The 26,980-nt window shown below is 50.4% G+C and overlaps 1 protein-coding gene across 1 annotated transcript in view; it reads left to right on the top strand.

The window, feature by feature from the left end:
• The window catches only part of KCP (kielin cysteine rich BMP regulator), a 338,287-nt gene that overhangs the window by 230,980 nt on the left and 80,327 nt on the right, over positions 1-26,980 (top strand). Inside the window, exons 30-33 of the mRNA XM_075345388.1 lie at positions 5,387-5,569; positions 6,612-6,782; positions 8,358-8,534; positions 23,767-23,852. Coding sequence (XP_075201503.1) covers positions 5,387-5,569; positions 6,612-6,782; positions 8,358-8,534; positions 23,767-23,852 — 617 coding nt within the window. The remainder of the gene's footprint in view (positions 1-5,386; positions 5,570-6,611; positions 6,783-8,357; positions 8,535-23,766; positions 23,853-26,980) is intronic.

Below are 26,980 nucleotides of genomic sequence, written 5' to 3'. Positions count from 1 at the left end.
TTCGGCGGTCACTGCGACGTCGCTGACAAGGTATGTGCGTGTGACGCTGCCGTAGCGATAATGTTCGCTACGGCAGCGAGCACCAAATGTCGCACGAAAGAGGGGGCGGGTGCTATCACTCGCGACATTGCTAGCAATCGCTAGCGATGTCGCAGCGTGTAAAGCACCCTTTACTCACTGGATGACGGGTCTCATGGTACCGATTTTCCAGAGCCTAGAGCAGATGACAAACTTCCTCAGTCCCTCTGGCAGGTCCTGAGTTGATACACGCTCTGCACCAAGTGTGACCAGGCACAGCAGGCGTCAGAATCTCCACACTGGAGCTGAGGGAGATCCTCCCTGACAGGAATCCTCCCTGACAGGAATTGGATCTGAGGTGAGATCCTCCCTGACAGGAATTGGACCTGAGGTGAGATCCTCCCTGACAGGAATTGGTGCTGAGGAATCCTCCCTGACTGGATTCTCATGGGCTGATTGCAGATTCCTGCAAAGCATTCCACCGGTGGCGGGGGGAGGGGGAGAGCTCCCAGGACTCAGTGCACCCGCAGCTGCAGTACACTTATAGAGTTGTTTTTTCTCTGTCCACCATTGTTGTGCAGGGCTGGAGGGGGGAAGGGGAGTCCCTTCCCACCATTTTATTATATTTTCTCATATCTGCGTTCTTGTGGAGCTAAGCCCCGCCCCCTCTGACACGTGATAAGCCACGCCCCCTCACAAAAGTGTGCGCAGCTCTCCTCACACAGGAGCTCTGCAGTGCATCGCTCCCTCTCGTTGTGATCAGAGCCTGTGGGCGTCTCTCAGAGCTGGCTTCCTCCTTCCCAGAGCAACTGGGACACAGGAGGAGGAGGAGGGGGGAGGGGCCATCAGCGTTGTGGGTGAGTTATATTCTCACTTGTTTTCTCACATTAGCTCTGCAGAGCATTGCTCCCTCGTTACAATCAGAGTTTGTAGCTCATCAGCCAGGGGCTGCAGTCACATGTTTTATGCCCTGCACAACTACAGCAACAGCTATAAGATTTCTAATGTACAGCTATTATTCAGCCTGCACTACCTGCCACGCTGAGCTACCAGGGGTTGATAGCACCTCTTCCTTCTGTGAGTCCAGTGCCACTGTAGCTCCCCCCCGTCATCGCAGCAACCGCTGCCAGCCCAGAGCCTATGGGAATGGGCACAGTTCCCAGAACCCGGTGCTGGCTATGCAACATCGTCCTCACACCCCTTGGGGCCCCTGGACAGAACGCAGCCTGATGACGCCTCTATAGAGGTTCCTTCTGATAAGAATCAGCCCTCTGCTTCACCGGTTGCAGATCAGAAAAAGGGCATGACCCCCATGGTTCTCCCTTGGGGGTACACAGATGGGGTTCTCCCACATGTTCTGCGGTCTCTGAGGAGCCGGCGGAAGAGGAATGATGTTTGTACCAGGATGGTTCATTGGTTTCAACCTCCCCGAGCGATCAAGCTGCGATGGACTCCCTTATTGCAGCAATCAACCAAACCCTGCATGTGGAAGATCTCCCATCCACTACCACTGACCATGCGGTCTCCTTTAAAAGTTGAAGAAACCTAAAAAAAAAATGTTTTTGCCAGCGCTTCAGTATCCGTAAACGCATGAAGTCCCAGTCCCCCCTTGGCTTAGCTGTCTCTAAGGGCTGGGCCGATCCGCCCTCAGTTTACCCCCTCCCCCCTTCCCCGGCCTCCCGCCTGCCTGAAAGACCCTCCTGTCATTAACTTGATGGATCCCTGCGGCGGCAGAGTACCTCATGCAGGCCTCCCTCGACGCTGCTACCTACGCAGTTTTTGCCGCCTCGAATACCATAGCCATCCGTAAGGCCCTCTGGTTCCGATAACTGAGAGCTGACTCGGTCCCTAAGAAGCGTCTCACAGTTCTCCTTTCCAGACCGATGGTTTGGCGATCGTCTGGACAGGCTCTTTTTTTCTGACACCACGGGAGGAAAAGAGTACCTCCCTCCCTCAACTCTAGCCCAGGACGTTTTTTACTAGACACGCAGGGCCTGACCTTCTCAGCCCTCCCCAAGTCCACCTCGTCCTGCCAGTCTATACAAAGACCGAGGAGTCTCGTCCTCCTCCATCTGAGCTGCCGCCTCTGACCGCAAATGGGTGCGAGACCTTGTGACTCCCGGTTACCACATTGAATTGCGGACCCGATCCCCGGGTCGGTCTTTTCTCTCAAACCCCCCAAAGGCTCCAAAACACCGCGAGGCCTTCTCCTCAGCAATCCACTCCCTCCAAACGGTGGGGGTGATAGTACCTGTTCCAGATGGCGAGAGGTTCAAGGCCTTCTATTCCAACCTCTTTGTGATCCCCCAAAAAGGACGGGTCAGTTCAACTCATCCTGGACCTCTAACACCTGAGCAAACATGTGCACGTAAGGAGATTCAGAATGGAGTTCCTAGGGTCCATTATTACCTCTATGGTCGAAGGAGAATTTCTTGCCTCCATAGCTATCAGGGACGCGTACCTGCACATACCCATCGCCCCAGCTCACCAAAAGTTCCTCTGCTTCGTGGTTCAGGACTTCTTTTTACATTTGCAGCCCTACCCTCGGCCCTGCCACAGCACCAAGGGTCTTCACCAAGGTCATGTTGGCTGCCATGAGTGCCCTTCACGCCAGGAGAGTGGCTGTTCTGCCTTGCTTGGATGACCTCCTCATCAAGGGCTCAATAAGCGTGCAGATCTCTGTGGGCACCCTACCCCACTTAGGGTGGCTTCTGACTCGAGTCAAATCATCCCCGGTCCCGTCAAAATCCATCACCTCCCTGGGCATGTTCCTGGACACCCTTCAGGGCTTGATATTTCTCCCTCAAAACAAGGCGACCGCTCTACAAGAAGCGGTACACTGCCTTCTATGTACTCCTCTCGCTCCATACGATTCAGTATGAGAGTGCTAGGTAGGATAGCGGCGGCTATAGAGGCAGTGCCGCTCGCTTAGCCACACCACCGCCCACTGCAGCTTGTGCTTCTAGCTGCCTGGGACAAGAGCCCCTTTTCCCTGGACGAACATTTCAACTGACACCTTCAGTCAGGTATGTGCTTTGCTGGTGGCTTCGGCCCTCTTCCATACTGAGAGAAAGATTTTCTCTCCCAAGTGGACTGGATACTCCTGACCACGGACACCAGCCTCTTAGGCTGGGGAGCAACGTACTGGCTCCACACTGCTTGGGGATGTTGGACGCCCCAGGAGTCTTTCCTTCCCAGAAATCATCCTGAAAATCAGCGCAATCTTTCTCGTGCTCAGGTCGTTCCTCCATCTGCTAGCAGGACATCTGATTCGGGTCCAATTGGACAATACAACAGCTGTGGCCTATGTAAATCGGCAGGGAGGTACCAGCAGCAAGACAGCTTATCTCAAGGTCCTCAGGATCCTCACCTGGGCCAAATCGATGGGGTCTGTGGTTTCAACGGTACACTTACCGGGAGTATAGAACTGGGCGGTGGACCTTCTAAGTCGCCAAGGCCTGGCCGCCGGAGAGTGGCTTCTCCACCCAGAAGTCTTCCCACACATCTGCACCCGCTGGGGTATGCCAGACGTGGGTCTAATAGCCTCAAGGTTGAACGCAAAGGTACCCGCGTTCTTAGCCAGGTCACGTGATCCACAGTCCATCAGCGCGGATGCTCTAGTCTCCTCCTGAAGTTGCTTCCGTCTACCTTACATGTTTTTCGCCTCTGCCCCTGCTGCCATGAGTAATCGGGAAGATTAAGGCAGAAGGAGTCCCGGTGATACTAATAGCACCGGCCTGGCCCAGGCGCGCCTGCTACGCCGAATGAGTACAGATGCTCATGGCGCCTCTTAAGCATCCCAGAACTGCTGACCCAAGGGCCCATTTCCCATCAGAACTCCAGAGCCCTGAAGCTGACGGCCTGGCCATTGAGACCTGAACTTTAACAAGAGCGAGATTCTCTCCCACAGTCATCTCCACCATGATCAGTGCCCGAAAGCCGGCATGCATCCCGTATATACCACTGTACGTGGAAAACTTTCCTTTCCCGGTGCAGGGAATCTAATGTCCAACCTATGCCTCTGACGATCCCCAGAATTCTTGATTTTTTGCAGTCAGGTTGCAAAAGGGGTTGGCCCTCAGCTCCCTTAAGGGGCAGGTTTCATCTCTCTTATTATTCTATCAATGCCGTCTAGCTTGCAATTCGCAAGTCAAGACCTTCCTCCAGGGCGTTTCCCGTCTAGTCCCACCGTACAAATGGTCGCTGGACCCATGGGACCTCAATCTCGTTCTGGACGGTCTCCAGAGGTCCCCCTTTGAACCTCCTAAGGAATCTTCTCTTGCTCTTCACTCCTGGAAGGTACCATTCCTAGTGGCGATTACGTCCATCAGACAAGTTTCAAAACTGGCAGCACTCTCTTGCCGCGAACCCTTTCTGATCTTTCATCAGGACAAGGTGGTTCTACCCCCCCCTTCCGGATTTTCTTCCGAAGGTTACTTCCCCTTTTCATTTGAACGAGGACACAGTTCTGCCTTCCTTTTGTCCACACCCAGTCCATAGGGTGGAAAGGTCTCCACATTCGCTAGACCTTGTGAAGTCTCTCAGATATTGCGTATCCAGTACAGCCCCTTTAGGAACATGGATTCCTTGTTCGTCATTCCTGAAAGGCCTAAGAGAGGACAGGCAGCTTCATAGGCAACGCTGGCTTGCTGGATTCGCTCTGCGATCCAGGAAGTCTACCACTTGCAACTCAAGCCCATTCCTAGTGGGCTGCGGACTCATTCCCCGTGAGCAGTTGGCGCCTCTTGGGCCATTAGGCATTAGGCTTCAGTGGAACAGGGGTGTAAGGCTGCGACCTGGTCTAGCCTGCATTACCGAGTCCATACCCAGGCTTCGGATGAGGCGAACCTAGGTTGGAAAATTCTGCAAACGACAGTGGAGCACCTATCTCAGTAGGCGCTCCTGGCTATCTGGGATTGGTTCCTAGTCCTTGGGTTGCATTGTTTATTGTTTACCTACCCAGGAACTGCTTTAGGACGTCCCATGGTCTTGTGTCCCCCAATGAGACGTCAGAGAAAAATGGATTTTTGTGTACTCACCGTAAAATCGTTTTCTCTTAGCCATCATTGGGGGACACAGCACCCTCCCTGTTGGGCCTTAGTTTTTTCTCTCTCAGTACCTTTTTGTTATGAGTATTCACTCACCTTTTTTGTTACTTGTTCTCCTACTGCTTGTGTACTAAAACTGAAGTAGCCAGGCTGGGCCAGGGGGTGTATACTGCAGGGGAAGAGCTAACATCTTTGCATCCACTTAGTGTCCTCCTATGGATAAGCAGCATAACACCCATGGTCCTGTGTCCCCCAATGATGGCTAAGAGAAAAAGATTTCACGGTGAGTACACAAAAATCCGTTTTTTTTGTCTTCACAGTACCACCAGCTGACTGCCCTTACTCTGGAATTACTTACAGACACATGCAACGATTCTATGATCCATCTGACAAATGTCGTGACTGTATATGTAACAACGGCACAATTACTTGCCAGCGGAAGCCATGTGCCCCTATAGCTTGCACCCACCCGCTTAAAGGAGACTGTTGCAGATCCTGTGATGGTAATTTCCTATTCAGACAATGATAATTTGTATTTTCTGTGTGCAGAAAAGATGAAAGGGAGTCTGTAAGCGCAGATGACTGTGCAAACCAAGCACAAGTGTCTGGTGCACCATTGGGGAGGCAAAACAATTCAGTGTACCATCCCACTTTTTTGTTTCCCGTTCATCTCCACCCAACTCTGCCATGACTGACAGCTCTGGCTTTACAGGAGCCACAAAAGGGCAGAGGTAGATGGAAAACAAGTAGATGTGAAGGGGCACTGAACAACTCAACAATGCAAAAGATGAACCACACCCTTGTGCTGGGTTAGAACAATTATTTTGTGCTGACAGATCCCTTTAAAAGCTAAGGTAATGACAGACCTGCATATCGAAGTATATTTCCCTTCAAGGGAATCTGTCAGCAGGTATTTGCTATGTAATCTGAATACAGCAGGAAATAGGGGCTGCAACACAGATTTCAACGATGTGTTTGTTATTAAGCTGCATGCTGTAGTTTAATTACAGTTAAACAGTGAAGGTTTTATCACCAGGATATTATCATTGCTGTGACTAGCTGTATTTTGACAGTCGTCCAACCATGTCCCCTACTCTAATAAGCAGCTCACTGTCAATATGCAATGTACATATAGAGTAGTGAAGTGGGCGGTATTAGCTTTCTGAGCTCTGCTACATTGTAATTATATCACAAATGCTGCACTCAGTAAACTAAGTGATGCGTCCTTGGAATCAGGGTCTATTTTCCTGCTCAGATGAGTTATTAAAAACCAGGTGACATATTTCCTTTAATTACTTGTACAACTAACCTCTCTGACAGAAAAGATGAGAAAATATTTCCACCCTGTATCCATAATATGTAGAAACAATAACTAAAGAAATACATTTATCTGTACAAAATTAGTATAAAAGTGAAGAAATATAATAAATGTAAGAAAAAAGAAGTTCCAGAATTACTACATTTTGAACTAGAGACTGCTATAGCCGAAGATTTTAATGTAGATATTTTTTTCATATATATATTTTTTTTGTAATTTATTTTCAGGCTGTCTTCTGTCTGGAAAAGAACTTGCTAATGGAGAACAGTTTGCACAACCATCAGATCCCTGCTCAGTGTGTGTTTGCTGGGAAGGTAGTGTGAATTGTGAGCCTAAAACTTGTCCTGTACTGAACTGTCCTTATCCGGCTGCTGGTCCATGCTGCAAAGAGTGTCAAGGTGAATAATTCAAAACTGTCTTTGATTGAATTTAAAGGGGTTGTCCTATCTCAGACATTTATGGTATATCCACAGAATGCAGCCTAAATATCCAAAAGATACGGGTCCTTAATTCATTTGTAAATATTTTTAGATAAGCAATGTATGTCCCTTTAAAGATATTATCCACTACTCCGACAACCCTTTCTCAATCTGACTGTTTGCCCTGTGTTAAAATAAACACACTAAAGCCCCCGTCACATTTAACGACTTACCAGCGATCCCGAAAACGATGCGACCTGATAAGGATCGCTGGTAAGTCGCTGGGAGGTCGCTGGTGAGATGTTACACAGTCAGATCTAACCAACGATGCAGTAACGATGAGCGACCTGTATAACGATGAGCGGCCTGTATAGGAGGTCATTGTTAGGTGTCAAACACAGCGATGTGTCCTGCCCAGCAGGACATCACCTTTGAAGAAAATGGTCCGGACCCTTCAGCAACGACTAGCGATCTCACAGCAGGGGCCTGATCGCTGGTAGGTGTCACACATGACGAGATTGCTGCTGTGTCACAGAAACATCACGGAAACTGTGACGCAACAACAATTTCGTTAGCGATCTCGTTGTGTGTGACGGGGCTTTTACACTCACCTCCGGTCAAGGCGCCATTACAGCGGTGCCGACACTCGCTCTCCTGGGGCTCAAGTGAAGTTGTTAGGTCACTCAATCCCTGCACGCCAGTCAACTCTGGTTTTACTCTCACCACCTTCGGACGTATCAAACATCAAGAGGAAGTGAGCATCCAGCCACAGATCTGACTTCCTCTTGATGTTCGATTCGTCTGAATGCATGGAGAGCGAAGCCGGTGCTGATTGGGTGCAGGACCTGTGTGACGTAATAATGTCACGTGAGCCCCAGGAGAGCAAGTGCCAACACTGCAGGGAAAGCGGCCGCTATCACTGCCACCATTGGCTGGGACTTTGTCCATTACATTACATTACACCGGTGGATGCACAAACAGGAGCACTGCTCCTCTATCTTCTGCATCCTTCCCCTTCTAATATGGCATATGATTTATCTATGCACTCTCGGGCACCTTACCCATACCACAGACGCCCTGAGCACCGTCTAACATTGCAGATTGTTTCCACTAAAACCCTCAACGCTTTATACGGAATACCCTGATGAAGGCTTCTTAGAAGCCGAATCGTCTTTTTGCATAGGTTTAGGTGCACCCTTTTTGCAACAAATCAAAAAATAAAAAAATTCAAAATTCTATTTGACCCTCTGTTATCTGGAGTTATCCTTTATGATTACTGACATTTTCTCCAGAGCACCTATTTATATCCTATTGAGCTGGACCCTATTTTGAACACTGCAGGAATGGTGCCACCACCGGAGGTGAGTATTCTTATAAGTGTTGTTATATTAATGGGGGGAAGACACTCGGATTGAGAAGGGGTTGTCCAAATATGCTCTGTGGCTCATATACGCAGAAAGCTGCACATTTCAGAAGAAAGTTGCTTTAAATATTAACAGAAAATCAAGTTAATATCATAAGAATTAAAATAAATTGTTATAAATTATTCCACAGATTGCCAGTATCTGGGGCAGGTGTATCTCAACGGTCAGGAGTTTTCATCACCACAAGATTCTTGTAGTCGGTGTGTCTGCGCTGATGGATTTGTCACATGCAATAAAAAGCCTTGCTATAAAACTGGTTGCAGTCACCCCAGCACCCCTCCGAGAAAATGCTGTCCAGTCTGTGATGGTTGGTAATATGTCGACAAACACTGTTGCATTGAGCACACAGCTAATAGAAAAAAGAGGTTGAGGTCTATTCCTATAGAGTTAATCCGCAAACAGAAATGGTTCTGCACTACGTTGCTAAGGCTATGTGCGCACGTGTGCGCTCTGCACGGCACCTAAAAGGTGCGCTTCAGAGCGCAGCTGAAAAGCTCCGTTCTGAAGCGCATGGTGCCGGCGAGAACGTGTGCTCTGCCTGCAGCTCCTGCCATAGACAGAGCAGGGGCTGCCGGCAAAGCGCACGGAAGAAGTGACATGTCACTTCTTAGAACGCAGCGATTCGGGCAGCAGCCGAAGCGCTGCGTTCTAATATGCCACGTGTGCACGGCTCCTGCACAATCTCCATAGACTGTGCAGGGGACGCAGGACGCATGCAGTTACGCTGCGCTACAAAGCGCAGCGTAACTGCATGAATTACGCACACGTGCGCACATAGCCGCCTTTTTCCGGTGCCAGGGAGGAGTAAGCTTGCCGGGTCCTTAAGTTGTATTGGTCTCGGTTGCACGTAGACAAAGAGAAGATGAACTTGCAAACATCTATAGAAGTAGAAAACCACGGCATATCCAGCGAGTATCCCAAAGGTGATTTATTCAATTCCAACAGTGCATTAAAACCGCGGGCAGAGGACCGGGTGGAGGTCTACTTCAACAGGTACCAAGAGGTAGAAAACGGCCGTCGTCCCCAGGAGACCTGCATCCGATCTTCTGCCCTCTGTTTTAATGCACCGTTAGAATTGAATAAAGCACCTTTGGGATTCTCGCTGGATGTGCCATAGTTTTCTACTTCTATGGATGTTTGCCTGTTCCTATAGAGTGTAATCATCAGATCAGCTCACCAGTAACCTCCAGGCCGCCGCAGTAACTTTATATATTGCACTGCACGAGTGTGCAGCCATGTCCCTATGCAGTGTAAATGTAACGGTGTGCCGGGGGAGCCTTGGGGGTTGCTGTGATGGCCGCTTCATGTATCAGGCTAACCCCCGGCCCGGCCGTCACTATTGAGACAGGGGTGTTGTTTGTGGGGCAGAGTGTGGATGGCAGAGGCATGCTGTCAGACTCAGGAAAACACTGCAGACAGGCATCTGGTGAACCAAAAGGCATTTTATTGCACGTAACTTCTGTACAGTCTCGGTACACAAATCTTGCAGTTTCCAAATCACAATTATTGCCGGGGGACTACTTCTATTACTCCTCAGCAGGCGTTACCCGGCTACTCTTGTTCTCTTCACTTATGCTCATACTCCGGCGACTACAGGCTTTGCCCATAAACTTCTGCTTCTCTGGCTGTGCTTCTTCGGGTCTTACCCGTACACTGCTGGTTCTAGCTCAAGGCACTTTTCTCTTCCTCTCTTTGGCTATCTGCCACGGTCGCTCCCACACTCTGCTCCGTTGCTTCTTCTCTCAGTACCAACAGACTCACTCTTCTTACTACGCTCACTCTGCAACAGAGCCCTCTAACCCTCCCCCTAGACTGCCTTGCTCCTCCTTCTCCTGTCTCTGTTCCCATAGGGACAGTGTTTTACCCTGCCAGCTAATGGGGACACCAATACTACTACAAGTATTAAACAACATTACATCACTTGCTACCCCAGTGTGGGGCATCTTCAGGGGGGAAACTGCTTCTCCTTTACCAGGGGTCCGTCCACCCCTTACATTCCTCCCCTCTTTGACCTAAGCCTCCCGGCAAGGTTCGGCCCTGCAAAACAAAACCTGACAAGAACCCCATGCACACAGGTATAAAACAATGTTCTTACTTTATCTCGTAAAACATTAAAACCACACTATAGAGCACAATCTGCACAACTCAACACATCAAAAGGCATTCAAGTTCCATGCCCGGAGTCCCTCCAAGGGAGCTCCCGGTCTTTGTAGCATGTTTGCCCGGAGGCCCTCAACAGGCGCTCCCGGTCTTAGCTGGCCTTCTGCCCGGAGGCTTTCCCAGCACTCCCGGTCTTTGTAGGCAGGAAGCAACAAACAATAAGAATTCCTTAACAGTCACGGAGGAGTCTCTGCACAACGTTGCTGCAACTGTAAACCTTCACCGGTTTTTAACAATACCGGTTCTCAACACATCTATGTCCATCACCTCTGGTCACTGTTGTTCACGCGGGGTGGTAGGCGCGCAGCCATTCAGCCCGCTGGGCCCTCACATATTCGGAGAGGGATTGGCCTGGCAAGCAGCGCAACCTTCGAAACGGTTCATAATTGGACTGTGGCTCGGATTCCTCTGTCTCCGGTTTTGGCCCCTCAGCCCCCGGTGGGGGTGATGGGGTAGCTGGACGGGACGGCTGTGGACTACCAACAACGACCACCGGGTGCGTCACCATGCTCTGGCGAATCGCCAATAACGCCGGTGCTCCCTTCTCCTGTTCCCCTTCTGCCAGCTCGGCTACCGGTCCTGCGACTGTTTCTGGCGACACTGCCGGAGTGTTTCTTGGCCGACAAGCTTCAGCCAGCACCGGTTTCTGCTGCATGCGCCTCCGGTACTGACATTCTTCCCACTCTATCTCCTGCTGCCACTGCGCGGCCTCCTGGACAGTGGGCATCCGGGTCACCCCTACTGCAAATAGGCCCCGGCATCCCACTTCTCTCCGGAACTTCACCTTCTCCCCCGGGTACAGGGTATGGAGACGTTGGGGTAACCCCTCAGTGTCCAGATTGACCCGATTATAAAAGAAGTGATCCCCGGTCTCATCGTCTTCTATGAACCCGTATCCCTCGGCCTGATTAAACTTGACCACGGTGCCAATGCTACACTGCCGGTCAAATTCTTCACTAAGGGGTCCGGCCATCATTTCCCTGGCCACGGTCTCGGCCAGAAGCCTTTCTTGCACCGGGTCTATCTCAGGCGGCGGGGACTGTCGCCGGGTTAGAGGCGCCGGCTTCACCGGCTCCCAGATAAATCCCCACTCATCTTCTTCAAACTCTGGGGCGTGCTGCTCTCTCTGGGCCGGAACTTCTGCGGGGGCTGGAGGTCCTACCTTGACCGACGTAGCCGCCTCCGGACTCTGGAGGGGTGCTCCCAGTGTCTCGCTTCCCGGCTGCAGTTGAGTCTTGTAGGTGGCTCGGACTTCCGTGGTCGTTTCCCCGGTAACAACATTCCACGAAGTGACCCATGTGACTTTTGCGGGCCGCTCCGGACCTCCTGGCACAGCCGGTAACATTATGGTAGGTGCCTCCTCTACTAAGCTCTGCCTCGGGCGTCCTCTTCCCAGGCTGGTTGTCACCAGCGCGCCCGCTGCAGCTCGCTGCTTTGTCTGCGTCTCCATCTCACTTAGCGTCAGCTGCTGAGTTGGCGCTTCCTGCGGCTCTTCCTGTAATGGCGCCGGGGAAGGTGGAGGCGGGCCTTCTTTTTCCGCTCTTGCATACACTCCACCCCTGGCCTCACTCACCAGGTCGACCCAGCATAGGCGACGCCTCTTCTTTCCTGCAACGCCGCCCACATCTCTAGTCTTCTGCAGCATTTTGGGGCAAGTACCTCCCCTCTTTGGGCGGCGCACTCTGCACTTCTTTTTCTTCGCCGGCCAGCTCAGTGTTCTGCGTTTGGCGCCAATTTTTCGCGCGCTCACTGTGTTCGTAAAGACGGTGCCATCTTAGCGCCATCTTGTGACTGGTCCAACGCCTTAGGCACTACTTGGTCTTCCTCACATTCCTGAATCGGGGTTCCTTTCAGACAGGCTTCACCCTGCTCGCAGCGCCACTTGTAACGATGTGCCGGGGGAGCCTTGGGGTTTGCTGTGATGGCCGCTTCATGTATCAGGCTAACCCCCGGCCCGGCCGTCACTATTGAGACAGGGGTGTTGTTTGTGGGGCAGAGTGTGGATGGCAGAGGCATGCTGTCAGACTCAGGAAAACACTGCAGACAGGCATCTGGTGAACCAAAAGGCATTTTATTGCACGTAACTTCTGTACAGTCTCGGTACACAAATCTTGCAGTTTCCAAATCACAATTCTTGCCGGGGGACTACTTCTATTACTCCTCAGCAGGTGTTACCCGGCTACTCTTGTTCTCTTCACTTATGCTCATACTCCGGCGACTACAGGCTTTGCCCATAAACTTCTGCTTCTCTGGCTGTGCTTCTTCGGGTCTTACCCGTACACTGCTGGTTCTAGCTCAAGGCACTTTTCTCTTCCTCTCTTTGGCTATCTGCCACGGTCGCTCCCACACTCTGCCCCGTTGCTTCTTCTCTCAGTACCAACAGACTCACTCTTCTTACTACGCTCACTCTGCAACAGAGCCCTCTAACCCTCCCCCCAGGGCCGTATTTGGGGTTTTTGCTGCCCTAGGCACTGTCAGTGGTGGCGCCCCCTTCTGATCAGTCAGATTACGGTTATATGCACACAGCTTTTTTTTTTTTTTTCCAGACAGATCCGCCCTATAACCCGCCCAAAAAACCCAAACTCTAAATATTAAAGAAATGAACTCATACACTGCAATGTAAAACGACTTGCTGTTCATATGTTCAGTCTTTGGAGTTTTTTTAAGCGCGTCAGGTTTCCTCAGACATGAAGCGGCTGACAGTGACCGGTCCTTTATATGGCGCCTGCTGCTTGGATGCCGCTTACTAGTTGTGACCGGCCATTATATGGCGCCTGCTGCTTGGATGCCGCTTACTAGTTGTGACCGGCCATTATATGGCGCCTGCTGCTTGGATGCCGGTTACTAGTTGTGACCGGCCATTATATAGCGGCTTCTGCTTGGATGCCGCTTACTAGTTGTGACCGGTCCATTATATGGCGCCTGCTGCTTGGATGCCGCTTACTAGTTGTGACCGGCCATTATATGGCGGCTGCTGCTTGGATGCCGCTTACTAGTTGTGACCGGTCCATTATATGGCGCCTGCTGCTTGGATGCCGCTTACTAGTTGTGACCGGCCATTATATGGCGCCTGCTGCTTGGATGCCTCTTACTAGTTGTGACCGGCCATTATATGGCGCCTGCTGCTTGGATGCCGCTTACTAGTTGTGACCGGCCATTATATAGCGGCTTCTGCTTGGATGCCGCTTACTAGTTGTGACCGGTCCATTATATGGCGCCTGCTGCTTGGATGCCGCTTACTAGTTGTGACCGGCCATTATATGGCGGCTGCTGCTTGGATGCCGCTTACTAGTTGTGACCGGCCATTATATGGCGCCTGCTGCTTGGATGCCTCTTACTAGTTGTGACCGGCCATTATATGGCGCCTGCTGCTTGGATGCTGGTTACTAGTTGTGACCGGCCATTATATGGCGGCTGCTGCTTGGACGCCGCTTACTAGTTGTGACCGGCCATTATATGGCGCCTGCTGCTTGGATGCTGGTTACTAGTTGTGACCGGCCATTATATGGCGCCTGCTGCTTGGATGCCGCTTACTAGTTGTGACCGGTCCATTATATGGCGCCTGCTGCTTGGATGCCGCTTACTAGTTGTGACCGGTCCATTATATGGCGCCTGCTGCTTGGATGCCGCTTACTAGTTGTGACCGGCCATTATATGGCGCCTGCTGCTTGGATGCCTCTTACTAGTTGTGACCGGCCATTATATGGCGCCTGCTGCTTGGATGCCGCTTACTAGTTGTGACCGGTCCATTATATGGCGCCTGCTGCTTGGATGCCGCTTACTACTTCATTTAAAAAAATAAGTAAAATCCAGTAGCTAAAAGATGTTGGAAAAAACAACCAAGAAGCCACAGCAAAAAAAAATAAATATTTGCTTCAGGATAAAATGATGACTGTCCTGAAGTGTATTGTGTCTGAATAATTCCGGGGGTTCACAGACATCTAGAAGACATGTGCACATGCCCTGATAGAGCCCAGAGCCTTCAGATAGTAGTTAAGACCTCCATACAAATTAACCTAAAGTTGTCTAAACCCGCCAATATTGACAGGTTCTGCTGATAGCCCAATGTGAACAGGGGCTCTCAATTCTGATTGTCAGGGGAATAAGGATCCAGCATGTCCAATTACGGAGTGTAGATCCTATTATCCTCTAAATGATAAGCTGCTGTCGGAGATGTCCAGCAGCGGCTCTAATAAAGAACACAGAAACACTTGGCAGAATGAGTGCTCCTGTATATTGGAGAGCCGAGCAAGATAGCTGCCGGCCTAAAAATCAGACTATAGTGTATGGGGGCTTTAGTCTATTACTTATTCGGCTGACAGACATGCAGATAGCTGTATTTTTAGTCCAGCACGCTGACCCTATGTTTTAGGATCAAGACTGATAAGGTAAAGATTACAACAGCCACATGACTATCACCAGAACCACCATCAGTACAGTAATACATAACTAAAACCACACTACATACTATAATACGTAACCAAAACCACAGTTAGTACAGTAATACATCAACAGAACTACTGTCAATACAGTAATATCACCAAAACCACCCTAAACACAATAACATCACCAAACCCACCCTGAAGACAATACATCGCCAAAACCACCATCAGTACATGAATACAATGCCAACTTCACACAGCAATCAAGTGCAGTGTCAGGTTAGACCCATATACATCTATGTATTGCATTAACGTACAACTCTCAGTATGTCCTTAACAATGGTAAGGAGATGCTGGTAGTTGTTACCAGCCATCATTAGACTGTGGACCATATAAGAACCACAATACTGATTAGTCCCAGGCAGTAGACTTAACTTTTGGACGAGATCTTATAGGTTTAGGTCCATTAATTCTGAGGAGATTAGTAGGGCAGAGGTGGGCTCAGTAGGGAGAAGGGGCATCATGGGGTGGGACTTTAGACCCCCACCAATTGCTCAAAAGACCTTTTAAGTGCACAGCTCAGAAGACAGGACTATGAAATTTTACTCCCGGAATCCATTCTGTCTGCATGTTCTGGTTCTGGGAAACACTCGGGGCCACGGTAGTCGGACCCCCAGCGATTGGAAAGTTATTCCCCATCCCAAGGATAGGGGGTAAGATCCCAATGTGAGAAAACCCCTTTAAAAGCAGCATTAACACTGCAGCCAAAGATGGGAAACTGATCTAAACAGTGTCCATCACCCGATGCACGAGCAAAACTTTCATTCGTCAGGTGAGATGATTTTTAAGCTGACTTAAAGGGAATCTGTCACCCCAAAATGACACCTAGACTACGGAAATATTTATATGGGGGACATGATCTGTGGAGAAATAAACCCACCCATAGAGTTCAGCTTAAAAGGAACTGGTCACGACCTTTAATATTAAACTGCTCCATTGTCTTGTTAGTCAGAAAATGTGCATCATTTACATTGCATCACTAACAAGAGAGGGGGGGGGCAGTTTAAAATTGAAAAAGGGTGTAACAGGTTCCCTTTAATGTTCACTGAAAAAGCCACATTTATTTGATATGAAAATGAGGACATTTCTGCGCGGCCTAAGCCTGGGTGCACCATTACCACCTAATATAGGAAAATACTAGCCAGGCCTGTGTCTTAATAGTGATCCATTGGTGAGAGTGAGCACCATAACACCAAATCTCCTGACTGCACCGCACCCAACACTGCGGCACACTCCAAGCGTCAGTGCGGGTGTGCACACAACACAGGAGGAGCACAGCGGCACACGCCAAGCGTCAGTGCATGTGTGCATCCAACACATGAGGAGCACAGCGGCACACTCCAAGCGTCAGTGCATGTGTGCATCCAACACAGGAGGAGCACAGCGGCACACTCCAAGCGTCAGTGCATGTGTGCATCCAACACAGGAGGAGCACAGTGAGGAGGGGGACACGGCGCTGTGATGTGCTGTCTGCTCACTTCAACAACCTTCCTCATTGAATCAGCAGTCAAATACAGGCAGCAACCAGGTGTCAGAACGTACCTGCATCACATTGCATGCACACCCACGCGGACACTGCAGTCACATTGCAGGCGCACCCACGCGGACACTGCAGTCACACTGCAGGCGCACCCACTGCAGTCACATTGCAGGCGCACCCACGCGGACACTGCAGTCACATTGCAGGCGCACCCACGCGGACACTGCAGTCACATTGCAGGCGCACCCACGCGGACACTGCAGTCACATTGCAGGCGCACCCACGCGGACACTGCAGTCACATTGCAGGCGCACCCACGCAGACACTGCAGTCACATTGCAGGCGCACCCACGCAGACACTGCAGTCACATTGCAGGCGCACCCACGCAGACACTGCAGTCACATTGCAGGCGCACCCACGCAGACACTGCAGTCACATTGCAGGCGCACCCACGCAGACACTGCAGTCACATTGCAGGCGCACCCACGCAGACACTGCAGTCACATTGCAGGCGCACCCACGCAGACACTGCAGTCACATTGCAGGCGCACCCACGCAGACACTGCAGTCACATTGCAGGCGCACCCACGCAGACACTGCAGTCACATTGCAGGCGCACCCACGCAGACACTGCAGTCACATTGCAGGCGCACCCACGCAGACACTGCAGTCACATTGCAGGCACACCCACGCAGACACTGCAGTCACATTGCAGGCGCACCCACGCAGACACTGCAGTCACATTGCAGGCGCACCCACGCAGACACTGCAGTCACATTGCAGGCGCACCCACGCAGACACTGCAGTCACATTGCAGGCGCACCCACGCAGACACTGCAGTCATATTGCAGGCGCACCCACGCAGACACTGCAGTCACATTGCAGGCGCACCCACGCAGACACTGCAGTCACATTGCAGGCGCACCCACGCAGACACTGCAGTCACATTGCAGGCGCACCCACGCAGACACTGCAGTCACATTGCAGGCGCACCCACGCAGACACTGCAGTCACATTGCAGGCGCACCCACGCAGACACTGCAGTCACATTGCAGGCGCACCCACGCAGACACTGCAGTCACATTGCAGGCGCACCCACGCAGACACTGCAGTCACATTGCAGGCGCACCCACGCAGACACTGCAGTCACATTGCAGGCGCACCCACGCAGACACTGCAGTCACATTGCAGGCGCACCCACGCAGACACTGCAGTCACATTGCAGGCGCACCCACGCAGACACTGCAGTCACATTGCAGGCGCACCCACGCAGACACTGCAGTCACATTGCAGGCGCACCCACGCAGACACTGCAGTCACATTGCAGGCGCACCCACGCAGACACTGCAGTCACATTGCAGGCGCACCCACGCAGACACTGCAGTCACAATGCAGGCGCACCCACGCAGACACTGCAGTCACATTGCAGGCGCACCCACGCAGACACTGCAGTCACATTGCAGGCGCACCCACGCAGACACTGCAGTCACATTGCAGGCGCACCCACGCGGACACTGCAGTCACATTGCAGGCGCACCCACGCGGACACTGCAGTCACATTGCAGGCGCACCCATGCGGACACTGCAGTCACATTGCAGGTGCACCCACGCGGACACTGCAGTCACATTGCAGGCGCACCCACACTGACACTTGGAGTGCTACTCTGCCCCTCCAGTGTCAGGACACGTGCAGAAATGCTAAGTGATTTTAAACAGCACTGACTCACCTAAGGACGAGGGACTGTCTTTAATATGCAAATAGGACGGTGCACATCTGCACCAAGACATCGGCCGCACCAGGGGGGGACAGAGGTAAGGTAAAACTGTACATGCCAGAGCGACGTCCCCTGTATAAATGTGTATGCAGATTAATTGCCATTTTGGGAGTAAAAGTAAAATGTCATCGCTCTTAGCAACACATTGTCCTGCGTCTCCCAAGACTCCCCTCTTGTCTGGTCTGCTGCAGCACATACTGCAATGGTGCCCGTATAGGGAATCTGTCACCAGGTTTTGCTCCCCCATCTGAGAGCAGCATAATGTAGAGACAGAGCCCCTGATTCCAGCGATGTGTCACTTACTGAGCTGTTTGCTGTCGTTTTCTCTGCTGCAGATCTCGCAGTTATACAGAGCTCATGAATATGCTGGACTACCTGCAGCACACCAAGTAGTCCTGTAATGATAACTACTGCTGATTAAACAGTGATGTTATCAAAACTACATTAAGCAGCCCAGTAAGTGACAACACTGGAATCAGGATCTCTGCCCCTACATTATGCTGCTCTCAAATTAGGTGGCAAAAACCTGGTGACAGACTCATAATTCTCACTAAAGAGTAACCACCCTAAGTAAGCCCAAGGCTGTGCCCAAGAATAAGTAATTGCCCATCACTGAGCTCACAGCACAAAGAATGACCCCACACCGTGTCACTTACAGTATACAGCCTCCACATTCTCTCCTATAACATTCCCACTACACTGCCCCCTCACATGAAATCCCCACTGTCCTCACCACTGAATTATACCCTCCAGACCTTCCTCACTTATGAACTATGACCTTCACTGTCCCCACCTCTCCATGCAGCCCCCACTTCACTGTCCCCCTCATGATGTCCCCACTCTATAATAAACCTTATGCTTCGCATTATGTATACCCAGCCCTTCCAGGCTCCTAACTGAGCGCTCCCCATGCTGCCCCTTCTCCATATCAAGCCCCCTCCATACCAAGCCCACCATGGTTCCCCTTCCATACAGAGTACCCCCCATGCTTTCCCATTCTCCATACCATGCCTCCCCCCGTGCTACCCCATTCTCCATACCATGCCTCTCATTCTCCATACTGTAACTCCCATTTGCTATACTGTCCACCACCCTCCCTCATTTTCCCATTCTGCTCCATCCCCCATGCTGCACCCCCACATCATGCTCCATCCCCATGTTGCGCCCCCACATCCTCCATGTTGCGCCCCCACATCATGCGGCATCCCCCCCATCCTCCACGCTGCGCCCCCACATCATGTTCCATCCCCCATGTTGCGCCCCCACATCATGCGGCATCCCCCCAGCCTCCATGTTGCACCCCCACATCATGCGGCATCCCCCCCAGCCTCCATGTTGCGCCCCCACATCCTCCATGTTGCGCCCCCACATCATGCGGCATCCCCCCCATCCTCCACGCTGCGCCCCCACATCATGTTCCATCCCCCATGTTGCGCCCCCACATCATGCGGCATCCCTCCCAAGCCTCCATGTTGCACCCCCACATCATGCGGCATCCCCCCCATCCTCCATGTTGCGCCCCCACATCATGCTGCATCCCCCCCATCCTCCATGTTGCGCCCCCACATCATGCTGCATCCCCCCCATCCTCCATGTTGCGCCCCCACATCATGCTGCATCCCCCCCATCCTCCATGTTGCGCCCCCACATCATGCTGCATCCCCCCCATCCTCCATGTTGCGCCCCCACATCATGCTGCATCCCCCCCCATCCTCCATGTTGCGCCCCCACATCATGCTGCATCCCCCCCCATCCTCCATGTTGCGCCCCCATATCATGTTCCATCCCCCCCCATCCTCCATGTTGCGCCCCCATATCATGTTCCATCCCCCCCCATCCTCCATGTTGCGCCCCCATATCATGTTCCATCCCCCCATCCTCCATGTTGCGCCCCCATATCATGTTCCATCCCCCCATCCTCCATGTTGCGCCCCCATATCATGTTCCATCCCCCCATCCTCCATGTTGCGCCCCCATATCATGTTCCATCCCCCCATCCTCCATGTTGCGCCCCCATATCATGTTCCATCCCCCCATCCTTCATGTTGCGCCCCCATATCATGTTCCATCCCCCCCATCCTCCATGTTGCGCCCCCATATCATGTTCCATCCCCCCATCCTCCATGTTGCGCCCCCATATCATGTTCCATCCCCCCCATCCTCCATGTTGCGCCCCCATATCATGTTCCATCCCCCCCATCCTCCATGTTGCGCCCCCATATCATGTTCCATCCCCCCCATCCTCCATGTTGCGCCCCCATATCATGTTCCATCCCCCCCATCCTCCATGTTGCGCCCCCATATCATGTTCCATCCCCCCCATCCTCCATGTTGCGCCCCCATATCATGTTCCATCCCCCCATCCTCCATGTTGCGCCCCCCCCCGGGTTGCTTGTTCGGCGCTGTCTTCGGCTGTAAAGCGCTTACCTGCTCCAGGCTGCATCTCCCGTTCTCCACGGTGGCGGTGGCGGTGGCGGTGGCGGTGGCGGCGGCGGCATCTGACATCTTGCTCGGCGGCTCCATCTCCGGCGGCGGCTCCATCTCCGGCGGCGGCTCCATCTCCGGCGGCGGCTCCCGTCCTCCTCTGCGCGGCCTCACGCTCCTGTGACCTCTGCACAGTGAGCGCACGGCAGCACGTCGGGGCGGGGAGCTGATTACAGCTCCTCTGACCCCGGAAGTGCCGGCACGCTCACAGTGTCATTTATAGTCGCGTGTTATAGACGCGACTATAAATGACTGTGCGCTCCCTCCCTCCTCCAAAAAGGCCCCGGATTTAATAAAGAGTTTGGAGGAGGGAGGGAGGAAGATTTAAAAAAAAATTTTTTTTTTTTTTTTTTTTTTTTAAATTTTGGTTTGGGCGCCGCCCCCCTGGAAGGCGCCGCCCTAGGCACGTGCCCTCAAGTGCCTAATGGCAAATACGGCCCTGCCTCCCCCTAGACTGCCTTGCTCCTCCTTCTCCTGTCTCTGTTCCCATAGGGACACTGTTTTACCCTGCCAGCTAATGGGGACACCAATACTACTACAAGTATTAAACAACATTACATCACTTGCTACTCCAGTGTGGGGCATCTTCAGGGGGGAAACTGCTTCTCCTTTACCAGGGGTCCGTCCACCCCTTACATAAATGCTGCAGTTTTGTCACTGCTTTTTGTGTCGAAAATCTGCTTTTAATAGATCAAGAAAAGTGGATGGGATTTCATGAGAAATTTTACCCACTGTGTATTTAAAGATTCTGCAGAACTGATCATATTTTTGTTTATTCCCTAAAGGGGGTGTTACACGCAGCGATATCGCTAGCGATATCGCTGGTGCAAGCACCCGCCCCCTTCGTTTGTGCGTCACGGGCACAATATCGTTCAGAGCCGTCACACGGGACTTACCTGCCTAGCAACGTTGCTGTTGCCGGCAAACCACCTCCTTTCTAAGAGGGCGGTTCGTGCGGCGTCACAGCGGCGTCCCTAAGCAGCCACCCAATGGAAGCGGAGGGGCAGAGATGAGCGGGACGTAATATCCCGCCCACCTCCTTCCTTCCTCATTGCCGGCGGCCGCAGGTAAGCTGCAGTTCGTCGTTCCCGAGGTGTCACACGTAGCGATGTGTGCTGCCTCGGGAACGACGAACAACCTGTGTGCTCAACAATCAAAGATTTTTTAAAAAGGAACGACGTGTCAATGATGGACGATTTGGTGAGTATTTTGCATCGTTAACGGTCGTTCGTGCGTGTCACACGCAACAACGTCGCTAATGATGCCGGATGTGCGTCACGGAATCCGTGACCCCGGCGATATATCTTTAGATACGTCGCTGCATGTGACGTGGCCTTAAGACTTCTATGAGGAGCTTGAAGAAATGTCCATAATGTTACAATTGCATTTTTAAGTGTAGAATTGCAGTATTTCTGCCCTGAATAAAAGATATTACAAAAACACTTTGTTAAGTCCACACCGCAAATACGTAAAACAAAGCAGATTGCTATTGTGTATTTTGGTGCAAGCACCTCAGAAAACACCCAATGGATCCGATTCATCATGGCTGGCATTGTACAAGACAGTCTTATTGAAGGGGTGGAGTAAGACACACTGATTCATTAAGCGGTGCCTGCCACATAAATTAATCAGGTGCGGTGGATCCTTGCTAGAAATATTACTCCAGTCATTGCCTGGTGTAGATGTATGGTTTAAGGTATGCCACTTCTGGTCATGAATTTGCCAGCCACGTTCCCCCATCCTTCCCATGCTCCCCCCACTTTGGTGGAGCTAACCAAAACTGGCGTGAAAATGGCCAAAAGTGCAACATTTTTACACAGCTCTGCGTTGCACAAAAGGTTAGCGAATTTTAAAGAGTTTTACACAAGTTTTCTGGTGTAAACACTTCCATAAATCAGGGGTAATGTGTCCACAGATGGAACATGGCCTGAAATGTTGTTTTTACACTCTAGAATTTCTTGAAGATATCTCTTTAGGAAACAAATATGAGATTAAAAAATTAAGTAACCTTGCAAGAATTAACTGAACAAATAGACTGTAACCACTTTGATGCTGAAGTACAGGTTATTATTAGGGATGATTGAATACTTTGATTATTCGGCTTCGCGAATATTTTCTGAATACCTCGCTGCTATTCGACTATTTGCGAATATTCGATGCGCTATGTAAAGGCTACTTTACACACTGCGATATCGGTACCGATATCGCCAGCGTGTATACCCGCCCTCATCGGTTGTGTGACACGGGCAAATCACTGCCCGTGTTGCACAACATCGACCGGACCCGTCACACGAACTTACCTTCCATGCGACGTCGCTGTGACTGGCGAACCGCCTCCTTCCTAAGGGGGCGGTTCGTTCAGTGTCACAGCGACGTCACAGCAGCGTCACTGAACCGCCACTCAATAGAAGCGGAGGGGCGAAGATGAGCGGGACGAACATCCCGCCCACCTCCTTCCTTCCGCATTGTGGCCAGGAGGCAGGTAAGGAGAGCTTCCTCGTTCCTGCGGTGTCACACGGAGCGATGTATGCTGCCGCAGGAACGAGGAACAACTTCGTTACTGCTGCAGTAACGATATTAGAGAATGGACCCCCATGTCACCGATGAGCGATTTTGCACGTTTTTGCGACGATGCAAAATCGCTCATAGGTGTCACACGCAACGGCATCGCTAAAGCGACCGGATGTGCGTCACAAATTCCGTGACCCCAACGAGATCACTTGAGCGATGTCGTAGTGTGTAAAGCCCGCTTAAGTCTATTGGAAGCCCGAATAACAACTATTCTGGCTTCCCATTGCGCATCGAATAGTCGAATAGTGGCGAGGTATTCGGAAAATATTCGCAAAGCCGAATAATCGAAGTATATATATATATATATATATATCTAGTTATTATATCTAATAAGTGACTATACAAATATTATCCAACCTATCAACCAACATAGTCTTGTGAAGGATATGTCTAACAGTACTTGGAAATCTAGACTACATTACATAGTGGTAGAAGACATATACATATATAATTTGTATATAATAGACAAGCACAACAGATAGACATGATGCATGAGATTCAGTTATCAGAGCCAATACTTGGTTTACCTCCTTTACCTCAATTTATTTCCTTTTTATCTGGTGTAGTTACATCTTCCTAATCATTTTTTGTCTCTTTCTGATGTCCTTTCATGTTTTCCATAACAGGATGTTCATATAATGGAGTGGAACTGATTAACGGTCAGACTATCCCTGACCCCTCAAACACTGCGTGTTCGGAATGTATTTGTAGGGTGAGTTTAATGTCAAACATACTAGAAGGAATGTGCATTGCCTCATCTCATCATAGGAAGCAGATGCAAGCTTATTGTGGTGGGATACCTTCTTCCCCGACTCCCTTTTACTTTACTCAAATAACTCTGTGTTTTCACTTTAAAAATAATTTTCAAGCCAGAGGGAAATTCTGAACCGCTTTCAAAAACAAAGATAAGTGAGGAACTGACAAAAACCTGCTTGTTCAGCTGATATCCTAATATTCTCCCAACAAAGCGGTCTACACCCGTAAACTGCTGGAGAGATGGAGAAGTTTGTCCAGCTCACAGTGGTTCACTCATTGGAATCCATGACTTTTAAACATTACTTACTAGCTTTTTAAGATATTTGTCGTAACGCCCAGCAGAAACTCCAATTATTTGGAACACTTGTTGCTGGGACTTGCTATACATTTCCTAAACTGTAAGGGAGTATGTTTCCTTTCATTACTAGAGCATCTTTCCTGACTCAGGATGGCTGCACACCGGGTTGCATCTGTATATTAGTAAAGGAGTACAGTTAGGTCCAGAAATATTTGGACAGTGACACAATTTTCGCGAGTTGGGCTCTGCATGCCACCACATTGGATTTGAAATGAAATCTCTACAACAGAATTCAAGTGCAGATTGTAACGTTTAATTTGAAGGTTTGAACATAAATATCTGATAGAAATTGTAGGAATTGTACACATTTCTTTACAAACACTCCACATTTTAGGAGGTCAAAAGTAATTGGACAAATAAACCAAACCCAAACAAAATATTTTTATTTTCAATATTTTGTTGCGAATCCTTTGGAGGCAATCACTGCCTTAAGTCTGGAACCCATGGACATCACCAAACGCTGGGTTTCCTCCTTCTTAATGCTTTGCCAGGCCTTTACAGCCGCAGCCTTCAGGTCTTGCTTGTTTGTGGGTCTTTCCGTCTTAAGTCTGGATTTGAGCAAGTGAAATACATGCTCAATTGGGTTAAGATCTGGTGATTGACTTGGCCATTGCAGAATGTTCCACTTTTTTGCACTCATGAACTCCTGGGTAGCTTTGGCTGTATGCTTGGGGTCATTGGCCATCTGTACTATGAAGCACCGTCCGATCAACTTTGCGGCATTTGGCTGAATCTGGGTTGAAAGTATATCCCGGTACACTTCAGAATTCATCCGGCTACTCTTGTCTGCTGTTATGTCATCAATAAACACAAGTGACCCAGTGCCATTGAAAGCCATGCATGCCCATGCCATCACGTTGCCTCCACCATGTTTAACAGAGGATGTGGTGTGCCTTGGATCATGTGCCGTTCCCTTTCTTCTCCAAACTTTTTTCTTCCCATCATTCTGGTACAGGTTGATCTTTGTCTCATCTGTCCATAGAATACTTTTCCAGAACTGAGCTGGCTTCATGAGGTGTTTTTCAGCAAATTTAACTCTGGCCTGTCTATTTTTGGAATTGATGAATGGTTTGCATCTAGATGTGAACCCTTTGTATTTACTTTCATGGAGTCTTCTCTTTACTGTTGACTTAGAGACAGATACACCTACTTCACGGAGAGTGTTCTGGACTTCAGTTGATGTTGTGAACGGGTTCTTCTTCACCAAAGAAAGTATGCGGCGATCATCCACCACTGTTGTCATCCATGGACGCCCAGGCCTTTTTGAGTTCCCAAGCTCACCAGTCAATTCCTTTTTTCTCAGAATGTACCCGGCTGTTGATTTTGCTACTCCAAGCATGTCTGCTATCTCTCTGATGGATTTTTTCTTTTTTATCAGCCTCAGGATGTTCTGCTTCACCTCAATTGAGAGTTCCTTAGACCGCATGTTGTCTGGTCACAGCAACAGCTTCCAAATGCAAAACCACACACCTGTAATCAACCCAAGACCTTTTAACTACTTCATTGATTACAGGTTAACGAGGGAGACGCCTTCAGAGTTAATTGCAGCCCTTAGAGTCCCTTGTCCAATTACTTTTGGTCCCTTGAAAAAGAGGAGGCTATGCATTACAGAGCTATGATTCCTAAACCCTTTCTCCGATTTGGATGTGACAACTCTCATATTGCAGCTGGGAGTGTGCACTTTCAGCCCATATTATATATATAATTGTATTTCTGAACATGTTTTTGTAAACAGCTAAAATAAAAAAACTTGTGTCACTGTCCAAATATTTCTGGACCTAACTGTATGTCCCTGAGGGGCAGCACATGACAAAGGGTTTATCTCCTTGATGTTTTCTGAATTCCTGAACATGTACTGCCTACAGGGTGAAATACTAGAACTAAAGCCCCCATCACACACAGCGAAATCGCTAGCGAGATCGCTGAAACGTCACAGGTTTTGTGATGTATCAGTGACCTCGCCAGTGATATCGCTGTGTGTGACAAGAAGCAGCGAGCGGGCCCCTGCTGCGAGGTCGCTGATCGTTACAGCAGGACCATTTTTTGCTCATTGGTCTCCCGCTGTGCAGCACGCATCGGCGTGTTTGACGGCTGGAGACCAACGATCTGAATGTGCAGGGAGCCGGCGACTGGCAGCCTGTAAGCGGCGGTACGCTGGTAACCATGGTACACATCGGGTAACTATCGCAAAGCGCTTTGCTTAGTTACCCAATGTGTACCATGGTTACCAGCGTACGCCGGTTACATGCTGCCAGACGCCGGCTCCCTGCACATGTAGCCTGGGTACACATTAGGTAACTATGCAAAGCGCTTTGCATAGTTACCCGATGTGTTCCCTGGCTACCAAGCACAGCGTCGTTACACGGGTCGCTGGTGGCTGGTCTCTGATCGCTGTGGAGATCTGCCTGATTGACAGCTCACCAGCGACGATGTAGCGACGCTCCAGCGATCCCTGCCAGGTCGGATCGCTGGTGGGATCGCTGTAACGTTGCTATGTGTGACGGTATGGAGTATGTAGAAAGCTTAGGTCAAAGGAGAAAAACACACTCATATTCTTCCATCAGTTCTGGGCTGTATAGGATTATTTATCACTATCAGCCATCAGAAAAATCCTGTGTTTCAGGATCTGGGGATCCCACATCGATAGATAGATTGATGGATGGATGGATTAATGGATGGAGGGATGGATGGAGGGATGGATAGAGGGATAGATAGTAGATAGAGGG

Source organism: Anomaloglossus baeobatrachus, chromosome 4, assembly GCF_048569485.1.
Source record: "Anomaloglossus baeobatrachus isolate aAnoBae1 chromosome 4, aAnoBae1.hap1, whole genome shotgun sequence".
NCBI lineage: Eukaryota > Metazoa > Chordata > Amphibia > Anura > Aromobatidae > Anomaloglossus > Anomaloglossus baeobatrachus.
Note: the sequence above shows the minus strand (reverse complement) of the source record. Positions and strands in the feature narration are given on the sequence as shown.